This window comes from Corvus brachyrhynchos, unplaced genomic scaffold, assembly GCF_000691975.1.
Source record: "Corvus brachyrhynchos isolate BGI_N302 unplaced genomic scaffold, ASM69197v1 scaffold17, whole genome shotgun sequence".
In the NCBI taxonomy this organism is placed as follows: domain Eukaryota; kingdom Metazoa; phylum Chordata; class Aves; order Passeriformes; family Corvidae; genus Corvus; species Corvus brachyrhynchos.
Genome location: NW_008240046.1, coordinates 10,284,121 through 10,309,544, shown reverse-complemented (window position 1 = coordinate 10,309,544; position 25,424 = coordinate 10,284,121). Strand labels below are relative to the sequence as shown.

The window sequence follows — 25,424 nt, the reverse complement described above, 5'->3', positions numbered from 1 at the left end:
AACTTTTAAGGTCCCTTCCAACCCAGGGCATTCTGTGATTCTGTATTTATATTGTGGAATGTAAAGCTCATTTTATTGCTATTGTTCAGGATTTCCTTAAGACTTCTTTTCTTCCAGCACATTCCTTTAAGCATGCTCATTTATTGAACTTCTTGGGAAGAGTCAGCATAAAAGAAGGGCAAACACTCAAAACAAATTGTATTTTAAAACATTCTTTGATGTATTCGTCTGACTCTAAAAAGCTCATATAGAAAATGGTTTTGTCTAATGAAGTCACTGAGATGCTGTGCTTCTCTGTGCCTTGACTAAAAAACACATCACACAAGATTTTTTTGGCACTTTTTTCTTTTTCCCTTCAGCTTTACCTGAACACCTCTGACATGTAATTTCTAGTCTGAGTGATTATGGTTTTTATCTTAAATCCATTGAGTCAGTTACACTCTCTATGTACCTCTGAAGCCTAAGAGATTTAGGCTGTGACTATGGAAAGGAGTGGAGTATAAAGCTGAGTATGATACAGAGAGCAATTTCCTGGATCACAACAGCGAAAGGGAATGGATGATCCTTTGTTATTTTTGGTTTATTTTTGTTTCAGAAGTGTTGTGTTAGGCACAGAATTACCGTCATCTCCTTCTTATGTTGCAATTTAGTCTTGATAACGGCAACTTCTCAGGAACATTCCAGCCCAGTGACTCATAGCAGATGTAAGCCTCAACTCTGCAGAATTTAATAGCAAAAACAATCGCAGCTTGGGAAGGGCTCTGGAATTTTTGCATCAGCTTAAGAAGATTTAACAACTTTGAGTTCTGTCCAGAAGTTAAAGGTAAACATTTAAGGTACCTATGAGGGAAGAAAGAAGTTTGGCTAATTTCTATAGTTATAGCTTAAAAGCAATTTGTTTTTGAAGGCCATATAACTGGTGCAGTGTTGATAATGATGTATGAATGTTTTACCAGGATCTAGATATTTTCCTGCATTTCTAGGTAGTTAATAAACCCAATATTCAAATCTGCAGTTTCTAAATTTGTATTACTATGTGGCTGTATGAACAAGGCTGCTTTTAGAACCTAAAAGTAAATAAAATCATGAATTATTTTTCAGATGAGGAAAACAGGGCAATTTTTGTAACACCACCAAATTTAAACAAAGCAAAATCTGTGCATGAGTTTAATCATTCGAATTTTAAGAAAGCAAACAAAAAACCTTCCAGTCATTTTCTATCCTTTCAGCAGATTCTCTCTTAATATTATTGTATTTATTAGCAATTCAAGTTATATTGACATTGTGCCAACAGAAACAGGCATCTGTATTCCATCTAGTTTGCTATCTCTTAAATTCAAAAATATAAGAACATTCTAATGGTTCAAAATTTTCATAACACAGAACTTCTTTAATGTCATCAAATCTACTTAGTAATTTGTTATTTAAAGACTTGGAAAAAACATAAAATTCAGGGGAAATTTGAATATAGGATTGATTGTCTGTGTATCCTTTAAAGAAAGCCCAGGCACAGAGAAGAAAAAAGATGTCTTTCTGGAATTTGGATTCCAAAGCTTTGGAGAAAAATTTCTGCACGACTGCACAATGCATATTCCAGGTGTAATCTTGGAATAGTAAGTGAGTAACCCCAGGGATAAAATTTCAAGGTTTCACAAGAGTTGCACTCAAACTTCATTTCTTTAAAACAGAAAGTAATGATTTGTTTTTTCAGCTAACCATTAAGGGCTTGTGTTTCAACTTGAAAATGTAACACCAAGTTTTTCTCACTCTAGCATGATGTGTGATAATTAATCCACATGTCTACTGTCTGAGATTAAGATTTTCCTGGAAAGGCATATCCCCTGTAGAAATTCGTGTGGATTTTTCTTTTTGTTAAATCAACACAGGTGTTATAAAAAAAGTCTTGGAAGTCTCTCAATACTTATTAACTCTTTGGGTTCATTGGTGACGGATGAAAATTTGTAACTTTTTGCAGGTTTTTTGGGTGAAGTATTTTATTCAATTGTGTGTTGTCAGCAAATAGCTATATAACAAGGGTAAATATTTAAAGGCCTGAAGAAATTAGTTTAAGAAACTGACTTTCAAAGGAGTCTTCCTAGAGCAAGATGTTAAGCTTCCTGTGAACAGAACTTTAGGTTTCCATGTGACTGAAGACCATGGATGTGCACCTTAAGAGAACTGTTACTAATACAACATCTACTGAAACTTTTCTTAGAAACGTGGGTAACTACATAAAAAGTTACCCACAGTAATTGCATGTCTGAACCTGATGATTTGGGTAGAGTGTCAAAGTGCTTTGAACATGTAAGGGGCTTGACCCTATTTACCACTTTTCTTGTCACTGGAAGGTTGACCACTCAGTGAATCTCATGTCACTGCAACTGTGAGATAGACAAACTACAGGAGTTTATGCCTGCTCAGAAACTGGCTTAAAGGTACAAGGTCCAGGACCAGCACTGCTGATTGTCCTCTGCCTTCTCTGGGTCTACCTGCTGGGCAGAAGAAGAGAAATGCTTTTAAGTTGCCCATTTTCTTTCAGAGCTTGAGTTTTCATGTCTCTTCCTATTCTTTTTGACTTTCTCCGTTTTTTTGGAAGACAGTGGCATAAAGATTTTGGTTTCCCTTATCCCACTAGAGGGCCCTCTGTGGTTTTTTTTACCTTGTGTCTTCTTGTTTCTGACCGGTAGATCTGCCAAATGGAGCTCTCAGTTTCTCCCTCTTTATAAGCCTCTTGTCTGACATTCATAGTGAGCTTATATTTTGAGTGACTACAGGATCAATACTCCAGCTTGAGTTTACTGTCCAGCTTGCTTTCTTAAAAATGAAACTAGAGGATTAAAATATCTTCACCAATGTATTTAAATCATCAAATTTAGAAATTTATGAGACTATTATTATATTTTGATATGTCTTTTGAGCATGTTTTAATTCAGCATTAAAGCTGACATGCTAAGTTGTCTTCCAAGTGCAGCCCTTATGAAGTTTCCCACAAGAGGAACATTCTTTAGAAAGAGGCATCCTTAAATAGAAAGGTGACTTCATCTAAAGATGACAAACTAAACCAACTGCATACACTCTACAATTCTCAGCTATTCATTCTTTTTGTGCAGCTTGCTCGTAGCAGCTCATACATGCTGTAAGGGACTTACCTGCCTTGATTGTGGCTCATAGTCTTCTATTTTTTTTTTTTTACTAGCAAAAATTTCTGTGAACAGTATGCAAGATTTACTTGATAGTCTTTTCAAAAAGAAGAAGAATACTGGAGTTGTAAAGCTGTGCAATCCATTTAAGATTGATTTTTTTTGAGAATGATTGTGGTATTCAGGCATTCACAGTCAGTGAAATCATAATAGAACAGTTCAAATACTAAGACTAATGTGAGGGAGGATACTGTGCTTTCATAATTAAAATAACAGGGGTGAAGTAGAATGTATGAAATATGAATCTTCCAGTGAAAAAAATAAAGTCCCTTCTCTCCTAGAAAACATATTTAAAGTATGCAAGGAGTCAGGACAGCAGTTATCAGAGACATATCTTTTGCAGGCTATCCAGACAGCTAATGTACTCTTTGGTCACTCCTGTCACAGACAGTGTCATCCCAACAGATGGCAACAGCTGCTTTCAAAACAGAAGGGACTGCAATAGCTATAATTACTAGTGTTGTAAGGTGAAAGTGCATGTTTAATCATGGCAGAAACCTCTGACATTTAAATAACAGATTCATTGCCAGGCAATTCTTGCAGATTCCTCACACACACACCACCACCCATTTTTTAAGCCTGTAGTTCATAGGATTTACCACTTCAAACAAAATCAGAACTTGCACTGAATTCTAGTAAAGTTTCTAATTCAAATGGTGTAACATTTATTTGGTTAGCATGAAGGACAATTTACACTTTTAAATTCAGGAAGTTTATGGCATAGAAATAACTTAGCCTAAGATTTTCAGTTCACATTTTTACTCAAGAAGCATTTTATAGGTAATTTTTAATGGATTCCTTTGGAATCCTCAGATACAGACATCAGCTTATACAGTGCTTTGCAGCTTAGTGATAGATGCTGTATGTGTCCAGAATGTTTTAAAAGACTTCTGAGCTCCTGTAACATGGGTCAGTAGGTACAGAGTACCCTCAACATTTTGTGTCTGCATCAGTCCTGTGCAAGAAGTGAGATAATGAGCTTTATGCAGATATACTTGGGCCTCAAAACTCTATGCTTTCAGATACTATGCTTTCAGATACGATGCTTTCAAACCAGCAAACCTTAGAAGTAAAAAAACCCAAACAAACACCAAACCAATTTTGTAATTTAAGTTACTTAAATAACTGTAATTTTAAAAAGCATCGTAAGTATCTTATAGGTAGCTGTTGAAATCTGAGATTTGTCTAGGCTGTAATTTCTCATCTTGCATGAAGTTTTAAGAGATTGGTGAAAATACAGTTGGACTTGTCCAGTTTTACACGAACTTAAAAACATACTTCTCATCATCACCTTGCTTATCTTTGTACAGTAAAAAGCACCGTCTGCCAAAGTCCTACTAATGTTTTATATCAATTTCTGTAGAAACATGAGTGGAAATTTTCGTAAAGTTGGTGTATCAATAAGCACATGCTGGTATCAAATCATTAATCTCTATTATAGGCATTACACTTTGTCTAACCACAAATGCTTTAATGTGTCACCATCCCTGGAAGCATTCAAGAAATGCAGATGTGGTGCATAGGGACATGGTTTAGTGGTGGACCTGTCAGTGTTAAGTTAATGGTTCAACTCGATGATCTTGGAGATCTTTTCCTTAATAACTCCATGGTAGGAAAAGCAGAGTGGAAGCATATTCTGGTTTAAATAGGTGTTAGCATATGCTAAATGAAAATATTTGTAGTTACAAAAGAAAAAGAAAGATTCCTCAGTTGATAGCTTGCAGCAGTTTAACTAATTAATTCAGAATAGGTTTATGTATAATCTACGTAAATATTTTATTGATTGGAGGCCTTGGTTTGTCTGTGAAAAGCACACATCTGTCTCACAAAAAATTTTTGAAGTTCTATCAGCTAATGTTTGCAAGGCAGTGAGATACAGTGGTGATTGGCTTGGCCTATAAATTAATTTTCATATGAAACAATGGGATTTAAAATGCTATGGGTCATACAGTACAAAGTATCCATAGCTATCAGTTTAAAGATGTCATCCTTGTCACCGTTAGAATAAAAGCTGGTAACTATTTTGGATTTTTCCCCCAAATTACTCTATAACAGTAAAATTGTCTTGATCCTGTCCCGGTGCACAAAAGTTGCACAAATCTGTAGTTCAAAGACAACTAGACCAACTCAGATTTTAAGTACTTGTCTATGACAGAGAGCTTTCTCACAAATTTAAAGGACCAACAAGGAATATTTCCCTGTTTTTCAGTTTGTTTTAAAATGTTTTTGCTTTTGTCTTGAAAATAAAATATGTGAGTTTGAATCTTTAATAGCTGTCCTAAAATACATGGAGACCTCTAATACAAAGTGGCCTAAAAGGATAAATTCTCATTTTACTGGCTTTTGGAGTTGTATTTTATCAGACTATTTTAGACATTTGTAATGAATCCTGCATATACATTATATTTACAAATTTTAAGAAAAGAATTACAGGTTAAATAGACTCTTTTGAATAAGATTTAAGATGTCAAGTGCAAATTTTAGTTTTTATGTTGAAGTTAACTAGTATTTCCTTTGTTCCTCTACTTCACAGCTTTCAAAATGAAGATTTTGATAATGATTGATTTTGTCCTTGCAGCCAGCTTGATGGATGTCATTGGCAGCTCTGTAAGTTCTAGTAATTAATTTTTTTAATAGAGTTTCTTCTAAATACTGCATAGTGTTCACAATGCACATGCCCTCCATAGTGCTCACAATCTCTACACGAGATGGCAGAACCTTTGATGGAAAAGATTAGAATTCATAAAAAAATGAAGGAATGAGGAAATAGCTTCAAATGGTGTTCAGTGGGGACAAGTTTCCAATAAGGAAAGAAGAAACAAATGCATAAATTTACAACGGAAGATAAATCACTAGGCAATGGCACTGAAGAAAGAAATCCAGTCAGTTTGTGACTGTATCTGATATGAAATAATCTATAATTCTTTCCTAAAAAAGATACCATATAGTGTATGGAGGCACATTGTACTGAAGGCACACAAGATGTTTATACTACCATTCAGGGGTAATGGTAACTCAGAATAACACCTGTTGTTTTGAGCAGCATACTTAGAGAAAGGCAAAGCCCAGGAACTCCTGAAGTGGTGGCTGCAGCAGTGGTATTTCTGGTCACTGACACTTGGTATGCAGAATGTTTCTGTCCTTTTCCACCTTGTCCACTTGCCATATAACTTTTTCTCAAACAAGATCCATAACTTTATATTCTTACTTCTTTCCATGTAACTACATTATAATTCACCCTCAGACACAATGATCAAAGCTCCTTCAATTCAAGTTCCCAAAAGCCTCTCCTATATATATTCTGTTTCTCCAACAAAAACCCTAACAAAATCACATACCTCTAGCCTCACCAACCCTGCACTGCATGCCATGGCTGTCCTTATTAGTTTGATATTCAGGTCCTAAATAGCAGAAGCCTAAAGGGATTTAATTCTTGATTCATAATTGCCTAGGTAGAAGTGGTTGAGGAATTCAGAACTATTGTTTGTGGCTTATATTACCTTATAGAAAACTTTTGTTCAGATAAGTAGCTTTATAGAGGCTGAATGGGAAGCACCTGACTCTGTAATCACTTCTGCTCAGTGGAAAAAAGTATTACTAATTTCTGCAGAGGCCTACTGAGAAATGAGGCATTACAGTTAAATGCATTTACTTATTTTTTAATTATTATTTTTCATTTAGAATATTGTGGACTTTAACTGACCCTCTGAGTAAGAACTAGGAATATACTGAACTTAATCTCAAAGTTTTCACCTTTTAATCTCATTAAAACACTAATCTCAATATAGAGATATTTTGGAGGTAGTTTGTGTTCTAAAAAGTATAGGAAATAGCACCACAAGTAAAAACTTTGTCTTTTCATAGTTTTCATAAAGTATTCCGAGTCTAATTTATAGCAATAATTTTAGTGAAAGGTCACTAGCTGCTAAATAATTCACACAATAATGAAAGTGAATGCACATTAATTGCAGCAGCTGCTTAAATGTGGGACTGTGTGCCCAAGAGCAGAGCTGTCAGCAGTTGTTAGATAATTGCTTCTCAATGTGCAGTGCAAACAGTTACTTCACTGAAACAGACAGAACAGGTTGTGTTCAGTCTGGTTTCAATCAGTGGGCACCACAGTACACTGGACAGAGTCACAGTAAAATTCACATTTTGTTGAGTGTTTCAACATTGTAATGGTTTAACTTTGGTCCATATCTAACAGATGGAATAGCAATATGTTTTAGCTGCTGACTTATGACCCTAATTTACATTTTGCTTCTATATTACTTCAGCTGTGCATTGGTTTAACTCCAATGATTTTAAAAGGGTTATCCTGTGGAAAAAAAGTGTAGCAGCACATTGAAAGAATGTCAATTCAATCTTGTAAACTGAAGATCTAAAAGCCCCATTGATCCAACTGAAGTTACAGTTACCTTGTGATTGTCCCATGGAAAAAATAGACATGGAATTCCAAATATGAGAACAGTGGTTTTTCTGTTCAGCAGTAAAGTCTAATGGGATTTGTCTGGAGTTGACAGAGAGAGACATCACTGAGAAGGCTGAAGTCAGGGAGAGAAAGGAAAGTATCACATACCAGTACTTTTCGTATGCAGGTTACTTTCAAAATTTTATTTCTGCTCAATCTGTTTTTTTTTTCCTTATGCTGCAGTTTTTCACTATGGCTAGCGATGTCTTGATTGTCACTTCTAATTTACTGTCACTGAGAGCTTAAAACCTTTTAAATCAGAAATTGCTATGTGTAATGTAGATATATTGCTGTTCACCCTATCATGAGTGTGTTGTCTGTAAAGTAGATGAGAATCAGCTCATAGTTAGTTTTTCACTTTTATGAATTGATTCATAATTTTTAAGTAAGCAATAACAAAAGATGGATTTAAAATGCAAGTTTAAGAATAATAGAGACACAGCCTGTTACAGGCTTGTGTTTAATTTGGTTCAAAGGAAAGGATCTTTTATTGTGATATATGAAGTGGTGTCATACTGAATTTAAATACCAAGTTTTTCTAAGGTAAGGTAATACTTTTTCAGAAGTTCTATACTTGTAGTATATAATTTAATCACAGTAGGAGAATTGTTTTTAGCAGTATGAAAAGGGGAACTGATAGATGCATTTCTGCTGCACCTGAAAGCAACACACATAGCTGCCTGTAGCTGCCTCTCCTCAAATGCACCGTCTCTTGCTCTTTCCAGAATGGAAGCACTTTGTGGCTCAGATCTGGCCATGTGTCAGAGAGGTTCCCCACCTGACGTCTTGTCTATGCAATTACAAGGGCCTGGCAACGGGAGCCACCATTTCCAGGTCTCTCCTGTTGCATTTTACCATGTTCTTCAAGGTTGTGAGTACTGAGTTAAGACTGATACAGGCTAACTTTCTCAGTAAAACCGGTAACTGTGGCATGGTGGCTTCTTTATCACTCTGAACTTAGTATGATTAGAATAAATATTTGATCTGACTGGGAACATGGGATTTTTTGGACAGCTTTTCTTTTATAGTTAGCATTAGCTGATCAGGGCAAGCCTGGAAATACTTTTTCAATACTTCTAAAATTTATTCACTCTTTCTCAATCCACCTGTGCATCTCTTTCTCTCTCTCTAAAGCTCTGCAGTCCTCTAATTTTCTGTATTCATACAGGACTAGAATGACAATTTGCAGACACCTGTCAAGGAAGCCTCTTCTGAATCTCCCATTGAAATCATTCCCACTGAATAGAAAATTCAACTTTTGTGAAGGATTTGTATGAAGCTGCAGATACAATTGAGACAACCACCGTGGAAAGGCTGTACAATAAATAGTGCATCTTTTCTTTGTAATAGGCAACATGTCCCACGTTAACCAGTTCGTATAGTCAAATAACATCCCTCTTAGCCACTGTAGCAACTTTGTATGTCCATATATTTTAGCTATTTTCTTCTCTTGTTTCCTGCTAGAAGAAAAGGATGATATGCTAGGCATCTCATATAGTATCAATACAGCTGTCAGCAACCGGAAAAGATTTTCAAGGGAAGGTTCTTAAATAAGATAGGACTTCCAGGATACTACTGGGTCGTGGGCTGCTGTGTCCCTCTAAAAAAGGTGTTTGGGAAATGTGCCTCTGGCCTTCCAGCATCCCCTTGTGACCAAGAGTCACCATGGTTCCCCAGCAGCTCCTCGGCCAGCACGAGGCTCAGCGCTGCACACGCACAGCGGGCCAAGCAGCCCCACTGGGCGGCCCAAAAGCAGCCCGCTGAACCTTTCCCTCTCCAATAGGTCGCTGACAAACTGACTAGTTATGCCACATATGTGTATATTTTTTTCCCCATGCTTTTATTTCACCATGTATATTAGATTGCAGTTAAGTATGGATTAAAGCAAGTCTCTGATACACTTCAGTAATACTTAAGGCAGAGTCTGTGTTCAGGATTGTTCTGCACAGTTTTATGATCAAATTTTTGAGTGTAACTAAATATTGCAGACAAGTGGAATATTTTGCTGGGAGTGTTAATGGACAGTGGGTGAAGCCTGAGCTTGGTGCAAATGAAAGTGTGCAGACACCACTAAGGTGTGCCTCACTGTGCACAGCAGTATGCTATTGAAGACATTTCTATAGCTTGGTGTGATAAGGCAATGTTCTGAGATATCAATTCTTCCATATGGATGGCAAATATCGCAGGTCTACCTGTAAATAATGTTCCCTATGAATAAGGTAGCACCAATTTAGAACTACTGCAAATTTGATCTTACATGTCAGATTTCCAGAAGGTCACCCTTTGATTTTGCCTTTACAGTGTTAGTTGTGCTCTTTTACAAGCACCACAGCAACTAAACTCTGCTCATGTAAAATTGCAGTGTTACTGATGCAAAACCTGTGTCATGTTTCCAAAGGCTTTTCTCCCTCACACTGAAATCAAATTTATTCAATATCTATTTTAAACCATACAGACTATTTTAATTTAAGCTCTCTAGATCAGGTTCTGTTCACTTTGGCTGTTTTACCATAGTCTTTAATTTAAAACCAATTATTTATTGCTCAGCATGCATTCAGCATGTCGGAATTTGGATCAGCTATTCCAGCTCTTGAGGCTCAAGTGAGTGCTAGGTATCACTGTATCAGAATTGCCACATTTCTCACCCACTCTGCATGGCAAAATTAAGTACGCAAGTCACAGCACAACATTGACTTTAACTTTTGTTTTTACTTTTATTTTTCATGCATATTCATAACTTCTTAGGGACTATTTCAGCATGCCAAAAATGAGCTTAAAACTTAACAATATTTATGTTGGCAATGTTAGGATTCTTATCATAAGAAGTGTGTCATTTAAAAGCATTTGAAAAATGCGCAATGAAGTTGAAAACATATCCATGTGGATTGCATTTCTTTAAAACTCTTTAGAACCTTCACAATGTTAGTAGCAGGCTTCACTGGATAGAAAATCTCTGTGCATGGAAGATGATAGAGGATAAGCCATCCTTCTGATGGGGCCTGTACTACAGTGTTTTTCCTCAAAGTCCCAGATGCGTGTTTTCATTTAGAACTGGTAGCACTAAAGCAAAGGTATTTTTGCAAAGTGTGCATAATATGTATGTTTTGTATATTATATGCAGTAATATAGGAAATAATTTTAAACAAGGTAGCAACAGAGATGGAAGTCAACATGTCTGTAGGAAATTGTGACCAAAATGTTTTATTCAAATTAAATTTTATTTATGGCTTGGTTAGTTGGCTCTTTTGTGTCACATGTTAAGTATCACAAAAAATTTGTTGATTTTACAATAAGATATGTTTTCCTCTCTAGAATTTACAGAAATGTTTTCAAGAGCAGATACAACTTCAGGGCCAAGTGAGGCTTCTGGAACACCGTGTGAAACAGCAGCAGTTAAAAATTATACAGCTCTTAGAGAAGAAAGAGGTTCAGTACAGTGACAGAGAAGATGAAAACAGTGTCATTGACTTGGGAGGAAAAAGACAGTATTCAGGTTAGACACGAAGCTATTCTTTTCATTTCCATTCATTGTAATGATACCCAGAAGCTTTAGCACAATTGGGCCTATTGAGTTATTGTTTTACAACCTCATCGTAGAATGTTTGTTTAAAACACAGTGCTTTTACCTGGACCTGCTGTGCAGGGAAAAATTGTTAATGTCAGATGGTAGAAATCAAATATGGATTTAAGAAGTTTACTGATTTATTAACAATACATAATTCAAAAACAGTCAGTGGACAATAAATTAAGCATAAATATCAGCAATACAACAGATAAAAGCCAATAATAGACATTTACAAAATGTTAATCAGGAGTTACAGATTTCTAAACACCGTTCTTTGACTAATGTCAGAAGTTCTAACAATCTCAAAAAGAACTAACAGGGTTAGTTCACATTCATACGTTCAAATGGTTGCCTGGGTTACAAGCACACACTGACTTTGTTCCAATTTGTAAAGTCCCTGAGACATCCATATTTACACACATAAGCCTGGCATAATGCCATCTGCATCTAACATTAATAATATTCCTATATTGCACCATTTTGACTGAGCTGGATTCAGCTTATGACATCACAGTTTTTAAAATACTGGTTTAAAGTTGTTTTTGTAATTTCACCAGCATTCTGGTGGTGATCCACTCCCTCTACCATGGAAGGCTTGTAGAAGCTGCAGGGAGGCCCATACTCTTAATATAATAAAACACCATCCAAAACAATAGTTGGATTGAAAATACAATTTAGGAGTCTGACTTCTAGACGGTGTTTGTTTCGAGCTGTCCACTGCTAGAAAGTCTTACTATTATTTTTAATAGCCTTGTTTGAATATACTCGTAGTGCTTATGCTGCTGGAAGAAGTACTAATATATATAACATTTGATCCCAAGGTATCAAATATAATAAAACACCATTAAAATGATATTAAAAGCAGTTGTAAATCTGACTTTCCATTTTAGTGGTGTACTTATGTAATCAGCATCCTGGAACATTTTATTTTTATTATTAGGTCTGACTCATTTGTTACTGGAAAAGATTATTAAACCCACATTTCTCTGAAAGGTATTTGTCCTTTCTTAGCACATGCCTCAATTTATTATTTTACAATGTTATTCTAAAAAACAGATCCAACTTGTTCCCATTTCTGATGATTCTTTCCCCCATTACTTTTCCACTTTCTTGACAGCTTGGAAAATGCCTTTCCGTATTCACACTGCATTATTTTCCCAAACTGCTGTAGCATTTTAATATCAACAGAGCTGGATAATTTGAGTTAGATAGTGAGAAGGAAATTCCACACTATATACACCTGCTAAAAATTAAGATATGCTTGTGTTTTGCTAACTTACTAAGAAATTAATGGACAAGAAAAGCTATTTTGTCTAAGCCAGTCACACATTCTGTAGAAAGACAACTTAGCTGTTATTTAAATGATGTTTTCTATTAGAGTTTATTCAAATTCTGGCATAGCTATTTTTTTTCAGTATAAAGTGTTTATTTTCTATGTCTAATCTTCACTGACACTTTCACTGAAAAGAAATATAATAGTCCATAAAGTTCCAACCAGGCCTGGAAGTTCAGCCAACTCAGAATTCCTTTAAGTTAATCAGCTCTACCTCAGCCAGGAAAAACAGAAATGCTGAAAATTATACATCTTTTCTGTATGACTGCTTGATGGTAGATTATATATAAACAAAAAACTCCTTTCGTTTCTTAATTCCTAGAGGAAGAAATATAAGACTATACAATTACATTGCTCTAATATTTCCATGAGCTCTGAACTTTGTTATTGTTGTAAATTACATTCATCAACAGCAATGGAGACCAGACTGTGAATGGTACCAAGTCAAAGTGGTATCATTTTACACATATACTGCACTTTTTGGGTGTAGTCTTCCATATATTTTTGCACCTATTTGGTAGAAGGAACGGGAGAATCAGGCCTCGCAATTGTTTCTGTTTATAACACTGGAGATTCCATACTTTTGTTTCTGGCACTTCTGTGAACTTTCTGGATGTAGAAGTACATGTTTGTTTTTAAAGGTTACTGTGTGTTTTACATATAATTTTATGGTTGTAATGGGATTCTAATGTGGATGATACCACTGTAAATTAAAAGTGACACCACTTAAAACAGAGGAATTATTTTGCTAGTCAAGTAGAAACAAAAATTATAATATTTCATGGTGGGAAGATATTATTTCAAAGATATATCAGAATAATTACAGCCCAGCAAAGTTTTAAAGCAACACAAGTACCAAAAACATGCCCAAAAGTCAAAGAAATGTGTTTGCAGAGACATTTCATTTTATTAGTGTGGTTCATATATGACTTTTACATATCATAACTTGATTACTGTTATTGACTTGATTTCTGATTTTGCCAGTAAGTACAGGACTAAAAATGTTGTGTCCAATTAATGTTTTGTGAACAGACTGTGCAGAAATCTACAATGAAGGCCATAAGCAAAATGGATTTTATAAAATAAAACCAATCCAGAGTCCGACAGAATTCCTTGCGTTCTGTGACATGTCTGAGGGAGGTGGTTGGACTGTGTTTCAGAGACGTTCTGATGGCAGCCAGAATTTTGATAGGTAGGTAATTTGACTGGGTAATTAAAACTGGAAACAAAGTGAAGAAACATTAAACCGGATGGAGCTAAGTTAAATCTGAACTTTAGAAGTATATGAGTAAGTTGTTACCCCAGATAAAAGGGAGGAATTGTTATTCTGTGGGACAGCTTCCCCATGAGATATACTTCTGGTTCTGGGTGCCTCCTGTGAGAATCCTTTCAAATCTTTTTCTGACAACTTGTGCATTTGACATGAGGACACTTCAATGTCAAATGCATTAACAACTGTTGGAGCAAGGAGTCTTAATGACAGTAAAGGACTAGCTTGTCTTTTGCAATTATTAAAAATCTAAAAAGTAAAAAAAGCAAGCAATATGAGAGTTCTTTGAGTAAAAATGTTCTTCACAGATGTGTCTAGTGGGAGGATGATAAACAAAGTACGTAAGTTGAAACAAGAGAGGTCTGTACTGGATATAAGGAGAAACATTTTTAATTCTTGAAAGACTCAGCAGGTTGCCCGAAGAGAATGTGCAGTCTCCATCCTTCGAAGTTTCAAGATCTGAACGGACAAGCCCTGAACAACCTGGTCTGATCTCAAGGCTGACTCTGGTTTGAGATGACGCTGGACTAGCTTGCCTCCTGAGGTTCCTTCCAGTTTGAGATATTCTGTGATCTAAAATGGTATAATAAAACATCCAAACAAACTTGCTTTTTTGATAAATTAGTAATTTATACCCTTTTCAGAGTCTGGGCTGACTATGAAAATGGCTTTGGAAATTTTGTTTTGAAGAATGGTGAATTTTGGCTTGGAAACAAAAATCTTCATTATTTGACTAATCAAGGTAAGATTTGTATTGCAACAATAGTCTTATTGTTTCTGTTTCTTCCCTCTTTCCAGGCCATTTTTTTGTTTTCCCTTTTTGTTACCATAAATCCTGAGTTCTGTTGTTAGTCTGCATGGGCTTCTCTCAGTTTCAGGAAAAAACACATTTGAATGTATGTTTTCTAACAAAAGGTTCAAAACTGTCCTTAGGCCACCAGCACACCGAGAGCCCCTGTGAAACAGGGAACAGGAGACAGGAGTCTACCTTAAAATAATTGTCTCTATCTGTTTTCCATCAGCATCACTAACAGTCCAGTGTGATGTATATGCTGTACCAAGACATTTAGTCAGGGCTTTTTAGCTGTGTGGGCTGTTACATGAAAGTAATTCTAGGCCAGTCCTGTTGATTAGGCCCGTAGTAGAAAGTTATTTCCATCTTTCTAATAGTCACTCAATGTAAGCTAACTTCTGCTTTGTTGTAGAATGCTGCAGATACAAAACTTATCCACTGGCTTAGCCAGCTAAATCACATGGAAATCAGTGCCACCAGGATGTGATCCTAGTATAACTAATTTATTTTCAGAGTATAAAAATCTAATTTTCATAGGTGACCATTTATTGATCAATTTTCAGTATGCTTTCATTACCACCTCAAATATCTTACTAAAATGTAAAACTTGTAAGGCCATCTTTTTTTACATTTTTTTTCCCTATGTTTGAAAATCTGTATTGGAATAATTCTAACATTTTCTAAGCTGACTCAGGTGAATAAAGGCAAAGAATAGCAATATATGCTTTAATATGCGTAAAGAAAGAAGACAAAACCCATAAAATATGCTGAGGTGATAAAGATTCATGATAAAAACATTTTCTTTTAATCTTCTACTATAATGTCCCAGTCTGAAAAGTAGTGAGATAGGCTAGTTTAACTAAAATAATTTGTATTTTTGTTTTAAGGGAATTATACTTTAAGAATTGATCTAACTGATTTTGAAGGAGAACGGCGTTTTGCACAGTATACAAGATTCAGAGTTGCAGGAGAAGAGGTAATAAAATATTAAATGACTAGAGTTTTAATGAAAATGTGGATTCTCTAGACAAACAATAGACATAAAGGTTTTCTAAGTTCCATAAAGAAACTTTATGTCAGAAAAGTTTGTGTAGAAGTTTGTGTAGAATCTTATATTTTCTTTCTTACACATGCTTATAATTTTCAAATACCTAATAAAAGTGGTTTCCTTTGGTACATTAATTTCACACTTTCTGTAAGATATATGAATCAATTGGTTTAGCAGACATGGATAAAAGCAGTTTTTCTATTTTTGTTGACACTACCAACAATAATGGTACAAGATGTTCTGATTTGTTAATGTATACTGCGAACTAGCCCTAACACTGTTTTTATTAGGTCATTTGTACATAAGGTTAATGATAAATTTTATCCCCGTTAAGCATCTTTACAGCCTTTCATTATTCAGTACACAATGTTTAAGTGGCATGTCATTTCTTAGCATAAAAATAGCAGCAAATGGAACTGATTAGGTTCCTCTTTGTGGTTTCACTCTCGGACATGCTAAGGGCTAAAGACATATTGGAATTTCTTTTTTTTCTCCTTTCTTCACATTTTTTATTAGCATTCTTATGAGATGAGTTGTGGTGAATACTCTGGTACAGCTGGTGATTCCCTTACTGGTGGATTTCATCCTGAAATAAAATGGTGGGCTGATCATCGAGGAATGAAATTCAGTACTAGAGACAGGGATAATGACAACTATGAAGGGAACTGTGCTGAAGAGGAAAAGGCTGGCTGGTGGTTTAACAGGTATTTTTATTTTATATGGGTACTGTCAACCATTCTGCTCCATGTGTATTCATAAAATAATAACATATGGTAGAAGATAGATTGGGATTGTTTATTTATTTGCAGTGTGCCCTTGTCCCCTAGCAGAGATCTCAGTGCTGGTTAGACAGAGGCTCACCTTAGAAGGGACAGCACCTACTGTGCAGCTCAAGCTGGTTTGTGATAATGGTATTTGCCATATATCAGGCAGTGAGGAGGAGATAATTCTGCCCCTCTGAGGTGACTAGTTTTTACACAAGTAGGTCATGTGGAGTTTGCAGATATATCCCTGATGTACTTTGCTTTTGCATTTCTCCTGTGTTGCACTAGACCAGATGTGGCAGCACTGCAAATATCTGACAAGCAAAACTGGTGCCAGGTTATCAAGGCTCATTTTTTTCACCTCACTTCACAGCATATCACTCTTGTTATCCTTTCTAAATGGAGATGGTAATGTGTCCACTCAGTTTCTGTCAGTGTGCAAGTCTGGACTGAGTGAAAGATTTTTTTAAATAGGGTTCAATAAAAGAATTTTAAAATTCTACTTACATGCAATATACCAAATCAAAAAGAAAGGATAAAACTGGTAGCCTTAGCACAGCCTGTACAGATCAGCTATATTCTTTCCTGTAATTAATTAGATAAATATAGCCATGAAAAGAAACTCTGCAATCTAGCTATGTAATAGGGAGATTTAAAATACAGCTCAGGGAGGCATACTACTCTCTCACTGTGATCTCAGTTCACTTGGCAAGAGGTGCCAGGCTGGATCAACTCCATTGTTTCTGTTGTGTCATCCTTTGTTTCTCTTTTTAACTCCTCATTTGCCAAATTCTGTTTTCGTAAGTAGTCTGTGACCACCTTAGCTGATATGATGTAGCTATTAATTCAATGTTTCACAATTAACTACTTATTTTAATATATTTTAATGTATTTCCATCGATAGCCAGTCAGCAGAATGTTTGAGACATGGAAAAAGTCACATGTAGACAAGTTTTTTTTGCATTTCTTGGGCAAGCTAAGATATAAAAGGGAAAGGCAACTATGTTGGAGATTCTTTTCCCATGGTATCAGAACTTTCGTAGATTTAAAGAAGTATCTGGACCTCAAATCGTATAAAACTGATATCATACCATGGAGTTCATTAAGACTGAATCACTATTTACTTTTAGACCACTGCATACATTTTTTGCCTTTTAAAAATTTTTTTTAACATTAGATTGATCTGGACAAAAGAATGACCGCTTTGCAAAAGCAGCTGTACAGCAGAACTTGACAGTTATTTATACCTTGTAGTTGGTGTTACATAACTTCTAAAGATAGCTGACTCCTACTAGGCTAGCTCTTATTATGGTTGTGTAGCTCATGCTCTTAAAGTGACAGTCTAGCTGGATAATGAAAATTAGTTATGTACAGTGTTATTTCACTGCTTTGTTATTGACTTTTTAATGTTAAGCCTCCCACAAAACTGAAAACTGCGAAATACCAGAAAATGTCAGTATCACTAAGTCCTACTCAAAAGAACAGTACTGGCAGAGAAAGGAGAAATACTCAGAAACACGTATTTGTCATGCACAGATTAGCAAATATAGAAGGAATTAGTGCTCTTGGCTGGCTTGTATAAGAGCTCCCAGCTATGAAGGAATTGTTTATAGCCAGCTCTATGCTATCAGGACTAATGAAATACAGAGAAGCCCAGATAATATGAAAACCAAGGGATGTGACACAAGTGAGGCCACATGGAAGTAGCTCAGATCTAGTTTAAAGCCACCGGTCTTGCTACAGCTCAGCATTTGTTGTCCTGGACTTCTGCAGAAAAATGGCCCCTTTTGTAAGCAAAGCTCTAACAGAGATTTTTATCTTGAATGAAAATCTACGGAGCTGGGTTCACTCTGGTAATACCTGCAGGTCATAAGCTTTCCAGCACCCATGGCATTGCAAAGCTCAGTAGGTTCATAAGTAGTGAGAGTGAACAATTCTAGTTGGACATGAGCTTATTCTCCCCCAGCATTCCCATTTTCAGTTGTACCATGTATGGATGGTAGCAGGGATCTGTTAGGACAGCTATCACTAACTCAAGCTTCCTGCCTCACCAGTCATCCCAGAGACGGCGTAACTATATTCATGTGGGGTCAGGGGAGTCAGTAAATCCAGACAGAATTCAACGGGCTCTTCAGGGAACCAGCTCCCATTTCTCCACATCTGTCACACAGTTAATACATAAATCAGATAAAATATCCATGGACATTTGAGTCTTGATTGTACTTTTGAAACTACTGCAGTGTATTTTTAACTTTATATTAGCCTATTGAATAGGTAGGAGAAACACAGACTAACTTTAAGGTATTTATTGACTTGTGAATAATGAATGATTTTTCACAATATCATATCAATAATCACATGCCAGAAAGATATTTTAATTTAGTATGTACAGTTACTTCAGACAGCATCTACTTGGATACTGAATACTGTAATTTTCGCTATTTGTGCTACCCAGCACTAATTAAGACTTTTTACTGGCTCGTATTGCTGTTGACAAAATTACAGTGTGCCTCCTTATGATTCTTTTAATGAAATCTGTGTTTTGATTCAAAGTAGGCAGAGTGCCTCCTTATTGCAGAATTTGGATGATTGGAAAGATTATGCCAGCTCTGATACAAGTTTGTCATTCTCAAAAACAAACTCACTTTTGATGTCCACTATTTATAAGCTTTCAATTAACACATTATCAAAACTGACCTTAAAAATTGTAAGCAATAAATAAGCATAAATGTAGATGAGAATTTTGCTATGGGGTTTTAATCACAGTTTTTATCTCTGTTGTCAAAAACTTTGTTAATGAAGTGCAAGTAAAGCCAAAAAGACTAAGATTTGCCAGTAACAATATTCATAAGGTTCATTTGGAATGTTTTCTCTTTGCATATTTTCTGAAATCTGCTTTTGGAATCATCATGGTGTTCAACAGCTAGATATTAACAGCATTTATAATGAAATACTGAACTGGCAGATAAACCAAGCTGATTCATCACAGAGTGCAGCAAAATGAACAGCCAGTTTGCTCTCCATATGGTCACATAAAGATCTAAACTTCTTTCTCATAGAAACCAAGGAAGTATCCAGGTTGTGCTTGTTCCTATTCAAGCCTTTTGGGTTTTGCTAGGGTTTTTTGTTTCTTTCAACCACTGTATTTAATAAACTATAACATCATTTCTGCCTCAGTCTGTTAAAAAACAACAAAAACCCCTCAACTTTCTCAAGTCAAATAAAATGCCAGCTCTGATGATCCAGTGAATTGGTACATGTGTGTAATTAGCTGTCGGAATTCATCTATTTGTAAATAGAAGTCCATAGGTGAATAGGCAAACTGATGGTGGTATTCAGGTTGTGTCATACAAAATACCATGTGATGTAACTGGAAAACTTAAGGGGGACTACTCTGGAATAACAAAAAACTGCAACAGTATTTCTTTCCCAGAGTATGGTGTATGCCCTGCTGTCATTCATGCTGAACAACTCTGGAAGAATTTTCCACTGAAACAGATTAGCAGGAAAAACTCCAAGAACTAATGATGTCAGAAAACATGGAAAGAACAAGCAGCACTTTTGTTTAAAAGAAGCAAAAAACATTTGCAGTTCTGCCCTAAGTAAACCACTGTTGTTGATGCACACAGAATCCACAAATGCAAATTTAGGCATCTGTCAAACTAGGCTGGCATCAACATGGCAAAATGTTTGACTCGCATAGAAATAACAAATGCTTGAAACTTTTTGGCAGGAGGCCTTATTGCTGTTTGCCTTTATTTTCCCACCAGGTGTCACTCTGCCAACCTTAATGGCTTGTACTACGGAGGTCCCTACACTGCCAAGACAGACAACGGAATTGTTTGGTACACCTGGCATGGGTGGTGGTATTCCCTAAAATCCGTTGTCATGAAGGTCAGACCTGCAGACTTTGAACGTAATATTGTTTAAATATTCTATTAACATGAGTCACCTGATGAATCTTTTAGGAAATTCATTCCAAATTAAAATGGGCAGATTTTTACTTCTCAATCTATTAATGTATACATTTTGAAAAATTCCTCTGCAACAAGTAGTTTTATGAGATGTAAGTGAAAAGACAAGATAGCTGATGAACCTTTAAATACGAATATTAATGCTAATATGGGTCCAGGTGTTTTTTTAAAAAGGCAAGTGTTCAACTAGGAATAAGGACATCTTCATCAAGATGGAGAATTTTTGGCTTTACAGTAACTAGAAATCCTTTCACCCTTAAAAACAACAGTATTGTTACTGTGCAGTCTCAAAAATGAAAATTAATTGTACTTACTACAATAAAAAAACTTACTCAAATAGAAGCATAAGGTTTATTCAGTGGATGGGATATACCTGCTTTGGAAAGGTCCAAGACTTCAGAAATGAGTTTCCTGTAAATTCCTCTGATGTAACGGTTGCATGTGTTGTGTACATAGCATACATAAAAGGTTTAAAGAATGAGGCAGGGAATAGAAGAAAGAGAAGGGGTGCTACCAGGATACAATCAATTGAATCCAGCATAGGGAAGTGGATTGTCTCTTGTTTGCTGAAGCATTTCTAGGGCTGGTCACAACATTTCAGTCTAACATTTTTAGATGGTCAGTAATTACGCATTTTTCCTTCTTGGTAACCATAACGCCTTTCTTTCTTTTATTTTTATTATTTTTAAAGGACTTTAATATACTGACATTTGGAGTTTAACAAAAGCTGCAACTAATTTTAGTGTGAGCTAAGGTTTGAACAGAAGGCATGTGTAGAGGGAAGTATATTTCATGTGCAGCAAAAATCTGTCATTTTAGAGGTTCTTAGTGCTTGACACTATAAATCTCTACTTTGTTTTTGTGTCTGTTAGACTTTACAACTCTCTGAATTTGAATGTCCTGTTCAGTCACTTCCTCTCCTTTTCCTATGTACTTGTGTAGGCTCTATGTACTTGTGTGGGCTTTTATCCATCTCAAGCTGCATATCCATATTTTTCTTGTACAAGAATGATGGTAAGAGAGATTTTGCCTACCCCTGGCTTTTGTGCCTGGCACTCCAATAGACTCTAATAGCCAGTAATAACAAGAGTTGCTGATTAGTGCTTGCTGCCATGGAGAAGATAGGAACACTCTCTAGAGAAAGCTATCCAATGAAATGTAGTCCATTTCTGCTGGGCAGATGCAAATGAAGGCCTCAAAAAAAATATGGATCTAAGCTTGCTTTCCTAAAATAATTTTGCTTTTGTGGTTGAACTGCCACTCTCTCTCCCCCATCCAAATACAGTTTTGAACAAGGCAGCCACTTTCAGTCACACAACATAATTGAAACTAAGTTTTGGTAAAGGTCAGTTTATAACTACATTGCTGTGAACACAGGTCAGCTGAATGGTAACTCTCTGCATGGCAATTTTTCCTTCCATTTTCATCCTCCTGAAACAAAAGTTTGTAAGGAATCCTTGAGAGAATTGCATAGAAAAGGGCGGGAGGATGTTGCTGATGAAAATCTGCAGTATAGAAGTTTCAAGGTCTCTTGTTTTTGTGATAATAGCAGGTATTCTAGATAATCCAGTCTTTTTCTTGATGTATCAATTGATACCGTCCTAGAGATTTCTAGCCTTTAGCACATCCCTGTACCCATGCATGAGAGAACCAATGAACAGCTCTACAATTGCTTATTTTGAACTTTTCTCATTAGTTACACCAAATCACATTCAGTATCTGAGAGGAAGGCCTATCGCCCTATGTGTGTGTGTGTAAGGGGGGTGAGGGGCAGGGCAGGGAGGGAGAGAGAGAGAGAGAGAGAGAAATTCAACATTAAAACAGAAAATCTGATGAAGTATTTTTATTCAATTTCATTACAGAACTTAAAATGGGTTCCCATGTAACTATGCATATGTCTGTAGGTATGGGTTATTAATAATGTGATGGAAGTTTTAGAGTAGTTTAAAAAACCGTTATAAGTACAGTATTTCCCATAATAATTTTAAAATTATTTTGCTACCCTAAAAGGAGAAAGCTTTAATTATTTGGAAAAAAACCAGAATGCCACTATGTAGAAATTGAAAAAAACATCTTTAGTTTTTCACAGGAAAATGGAAAGATTAACTCATGAATTTGGAGAGTGTCAAGGCAGATCATATTCCACCAAAATAAAAAGGAGGATTTATCAACAGGAAAGTTGGATCTTTAGCACACAAAAAAACCCCTTTCAAAATGTACAGATTGTGCTCATAAAATCTACGATAAATTTTTCTATGTACTGCAGCATAAATTCATCCTCTTTATTTATAAGAACACTAATGAAATCTTTTGGCCGAGTTAGGGTGCTTTTGAGATATTCTGATGTAAAATTTGACTCCTTTTCTATACTGGAAATCATAAAATGAAGAAGAATCAAATATATCTTTGTACATCTTATAATGCATTTATATGTTTATTTGGACTGAATTCTGTTCAGAACAAGGAAGCATCTAGCATACTGTCAGCAATGTGCAAATATTGTATTTAATTTCCACCACTTTTCCATGGCCTTTCTTTGTGCAATAAATCTGTCTGGCCGCATGAAAAGCATGTGAAAGTGTTGTAATTCAAAATGGTCATATAATTGTTCTTAAATAAACAAACCATTTATTTTCAAAAGGGAAGTTTTAATAGCTACCAGACAAGACACAATGATGGAAGAGAATTCTTTTCTCTGCCAGGCTTGCCTGTTCACATTAATTTATTTCCTCAGCAGGTACAAACATGTCCTAAATAGTTCTTACAAGATAGCAGAACACGGGCCAGTTTATTTGTTCTGGTGTTAGACAGAACATAATTCCCAAATAGCTGAAAATGAATACATACTATATCATACAAAGCATATAACCCAACAGAAGAAGAATAAGAATTGAGGAAATAACAGAGAAAATGTTTTGTCAGTCATGTTAATAAAGAACATAATGATCTCTACCACCAATGTGGAATCAAAAATATGTATTTTTGTATATCTGTTCAAGGGAAACACTCTTCTATTTTATTTCTATGTCTGTGCTCTTGCATTTACTCAACATATTGGAGATTAAAAGATGGAAACCACAATCCCAGGTGAATTAAATGAGCAGTAACAGAGCCTTTTATGTTACAGCATTTGTTTTCCCTAGAAGATCTAGAATGCATTGATAGAGCTGAGGTACTGCAGTCTGGCCTACTGCTTTCCATTGGAGATTCTTCTCTTCAGCTCACTGTCTTGCTACCTCTCCTCACCATTCCCAAAACTGTTACTCCTTACACCAATTCCTGAATGCCTTTTGTCAGTATAACATTTGTTCTGTCAGAGCTACTTCTTCTTGCTCTTGAAATGGTACACCCAGAAAGGGGGTTAGAACCACAGGTTGCCAGGTCTGTGAACAGTCCTATCACGTTCCTTTAGTTCACTTCTCATTAGCACAAAAGAATGAAAATGCAGATTTTCCTTCAGTAGTAGGTTCTCTTTGGCAGTTGTAACAGGAAGAGAGAGCAGAAGTATCCAGGGAAGTATTCTGTACCTAAATTTTGAAAAATTTCCACTTACTTCTGTTTTGGTTTTTTTTTTAATTGTTTATTAAGTGGTCAACTTAGAAAGCAAAAATGGAGCCTTCAAAACCAGGAAGTACTTTGAAATGAATATAAGTATGCTTGGTGTTTCCTCAGAGCAGGTCTGAGAATTGGGAAATTGGTAAGGATTCAAACATTCAGTTAAAATCCATATGCAAGGTATGCTCAGAGGGAGGTTCAAATTTTCGTTAAAGTGCTTCTTCAAAGAGGGTATAAAACTTTATTGTGATAGTGGCTTTTCTGATGCTTAATTAATCTTTTTTGTTGAATACACATTTCAAAATTTCCTCTTTTCCAAGTACCTGAGGGCCATCTTAATCTTTGTTTAGTGCAGGATGAAATCTGGTTTGTCATTGCTACATCTTCAGTTAACTAAGACAGTTCCTCTTAATCCCACCCTAATGCTAAATAGATTGCATTAGAAACATAATGCTGATACACAAACACTGAATATACAACCTTGGGGCCAAATTCATGTTTGTTTGCTTGCAGAAGAAGCAAAATATGGCCTTTGCATAAAAACTGCAAGCAAACTGTCTTGTAGCTCACTTTTCTGTCCTTCCTTAGCAAGTCATAAATACCTGTGTATAAATTCCTTTTACCCATCTCTCCTACAGAACTAACCTGCTTTTTTTTTCTTCCTGTCTTAATGACACTCAGATTAATGACCTGTTAGTTGTGCTTTGCATACCTGTGACTGTCTGGCTTAAGGAACCTGGGTAGCTCTGAGGTTCTGCAGAACCTGAGCAAAGGCTCCGAGCAGCTAAATGATGTTCTTAAGGCACTCAAAATGGCAATTGTGAGAACAGGCTGGATTGAATTATTTAATGAATAAATAAACAGATAAACAGATTCCTCTTACAGGTAAGTGGTTCTCACAAATGATTACCTGAATTTCAGTACATCCAGTTTTGCTGTCCTTGCAAAAGGTCACAATTTTCAATCCATGGTCTGTCATGTAATTGCAAGATTATATTGCCATGGGAGCCCCTGGTCTGGCACTTATTGCAACATTATAGTTCATATTACATTAATTGAACACAGGCAACTGACATATGAGCCAAAATGCTTTTCTGTTAGTGATATCCCGCACTAGATGGTGCTCTGTACGTGGGTTTCATTTGGAAACTAGTGCAACGTTTCTCCTGATTAAGTTAATTATTACATGATAGAAAGCAAGTGAAAAATATTTATATGAACTTCATCCTTAACTAATTTTTGAAATAATACATGAGTTCCTAAGGTTACCTAAACTGTAGAAATTCACAGCATCTAATTCACTTGAGGTACAGATCATTTAGGTAGTTAAACTGTGTTTTCTTTTTTATAAAAAGTCTCGCATTACAACAGTAGTTTGTGACTTCTGATGATTAGGAAGCAGAAGCAAAACTGTGCAAGTTCCAAACACTACTTGAACTAACAGATCTGCA

General features: G+C 35.8%; 1 protein-coding gene across 2 annotated transcripts; it reads left to right on the top strand.

The window, feature by feature from the left end:
- The first annotated feature begins 664 nt into the window (after positions 1-664).
- On the top strand, positions 665-22,986 carry FGL1 (fibrinogen like 1). Of its 2 annotated transcripts, XM_008641445.2 has the most exons (8): positions 665-823; positions 5,734-5,807; positions 10,984-11,164; positions 13,602-13,761; positions 14,484-14,581; positions 15,520-15,608; positions 16,197-16,384; positions 20,215-22,986. In XM_008641445.2, exons 2-8 carry the CDS (start codon positions 5,742-5,744, stop codon positions 20,372-20,374), a joined length of 942 nt encoding a protein of 313 aa, XP_008639667.1. In that variant the 5' UTR covers positions 665-823; positions 5,734-5,741; the 3' UTR covers positions 20,375-22,986. The 2 variants fall into 2 exon arrangements, with proteins under 2 accessions (XP_008639667.1, XP_017600122.1); XM_017744633.1 differs by lacking the exons at positions 665-823; positions 5,734-5,807 and adding an exon at positions 8,383-8,505.
- Positions 22,987-25,424: the final 2,438 nt, after the last annotated feature.

Bases quoted from the DNA above. Each gene is read 5' to 3' on its own strand.
- FGL1 (XM_017744633.1), top strand. From the start codon at position 8,398: ATGGAAGCACTTTGTGGCTCAGATCTGGCCATGTGTCAGAGAGGTTCC. The intron at 14,582-15,519 runs GTAAGATTTGTA...TTTTGTTTTAAG, and splicing joins TCATTATTTGACTAATCAAG to GGAATTATACTTTAAGAATT. The intron at 15,609-16,196 runs GTAATAAAATAT...ATTTTTTATTAG, and splicing joins TCAGAGTTGCAGGAGAAGAG to CATTCTTATGAGATGAGTTG.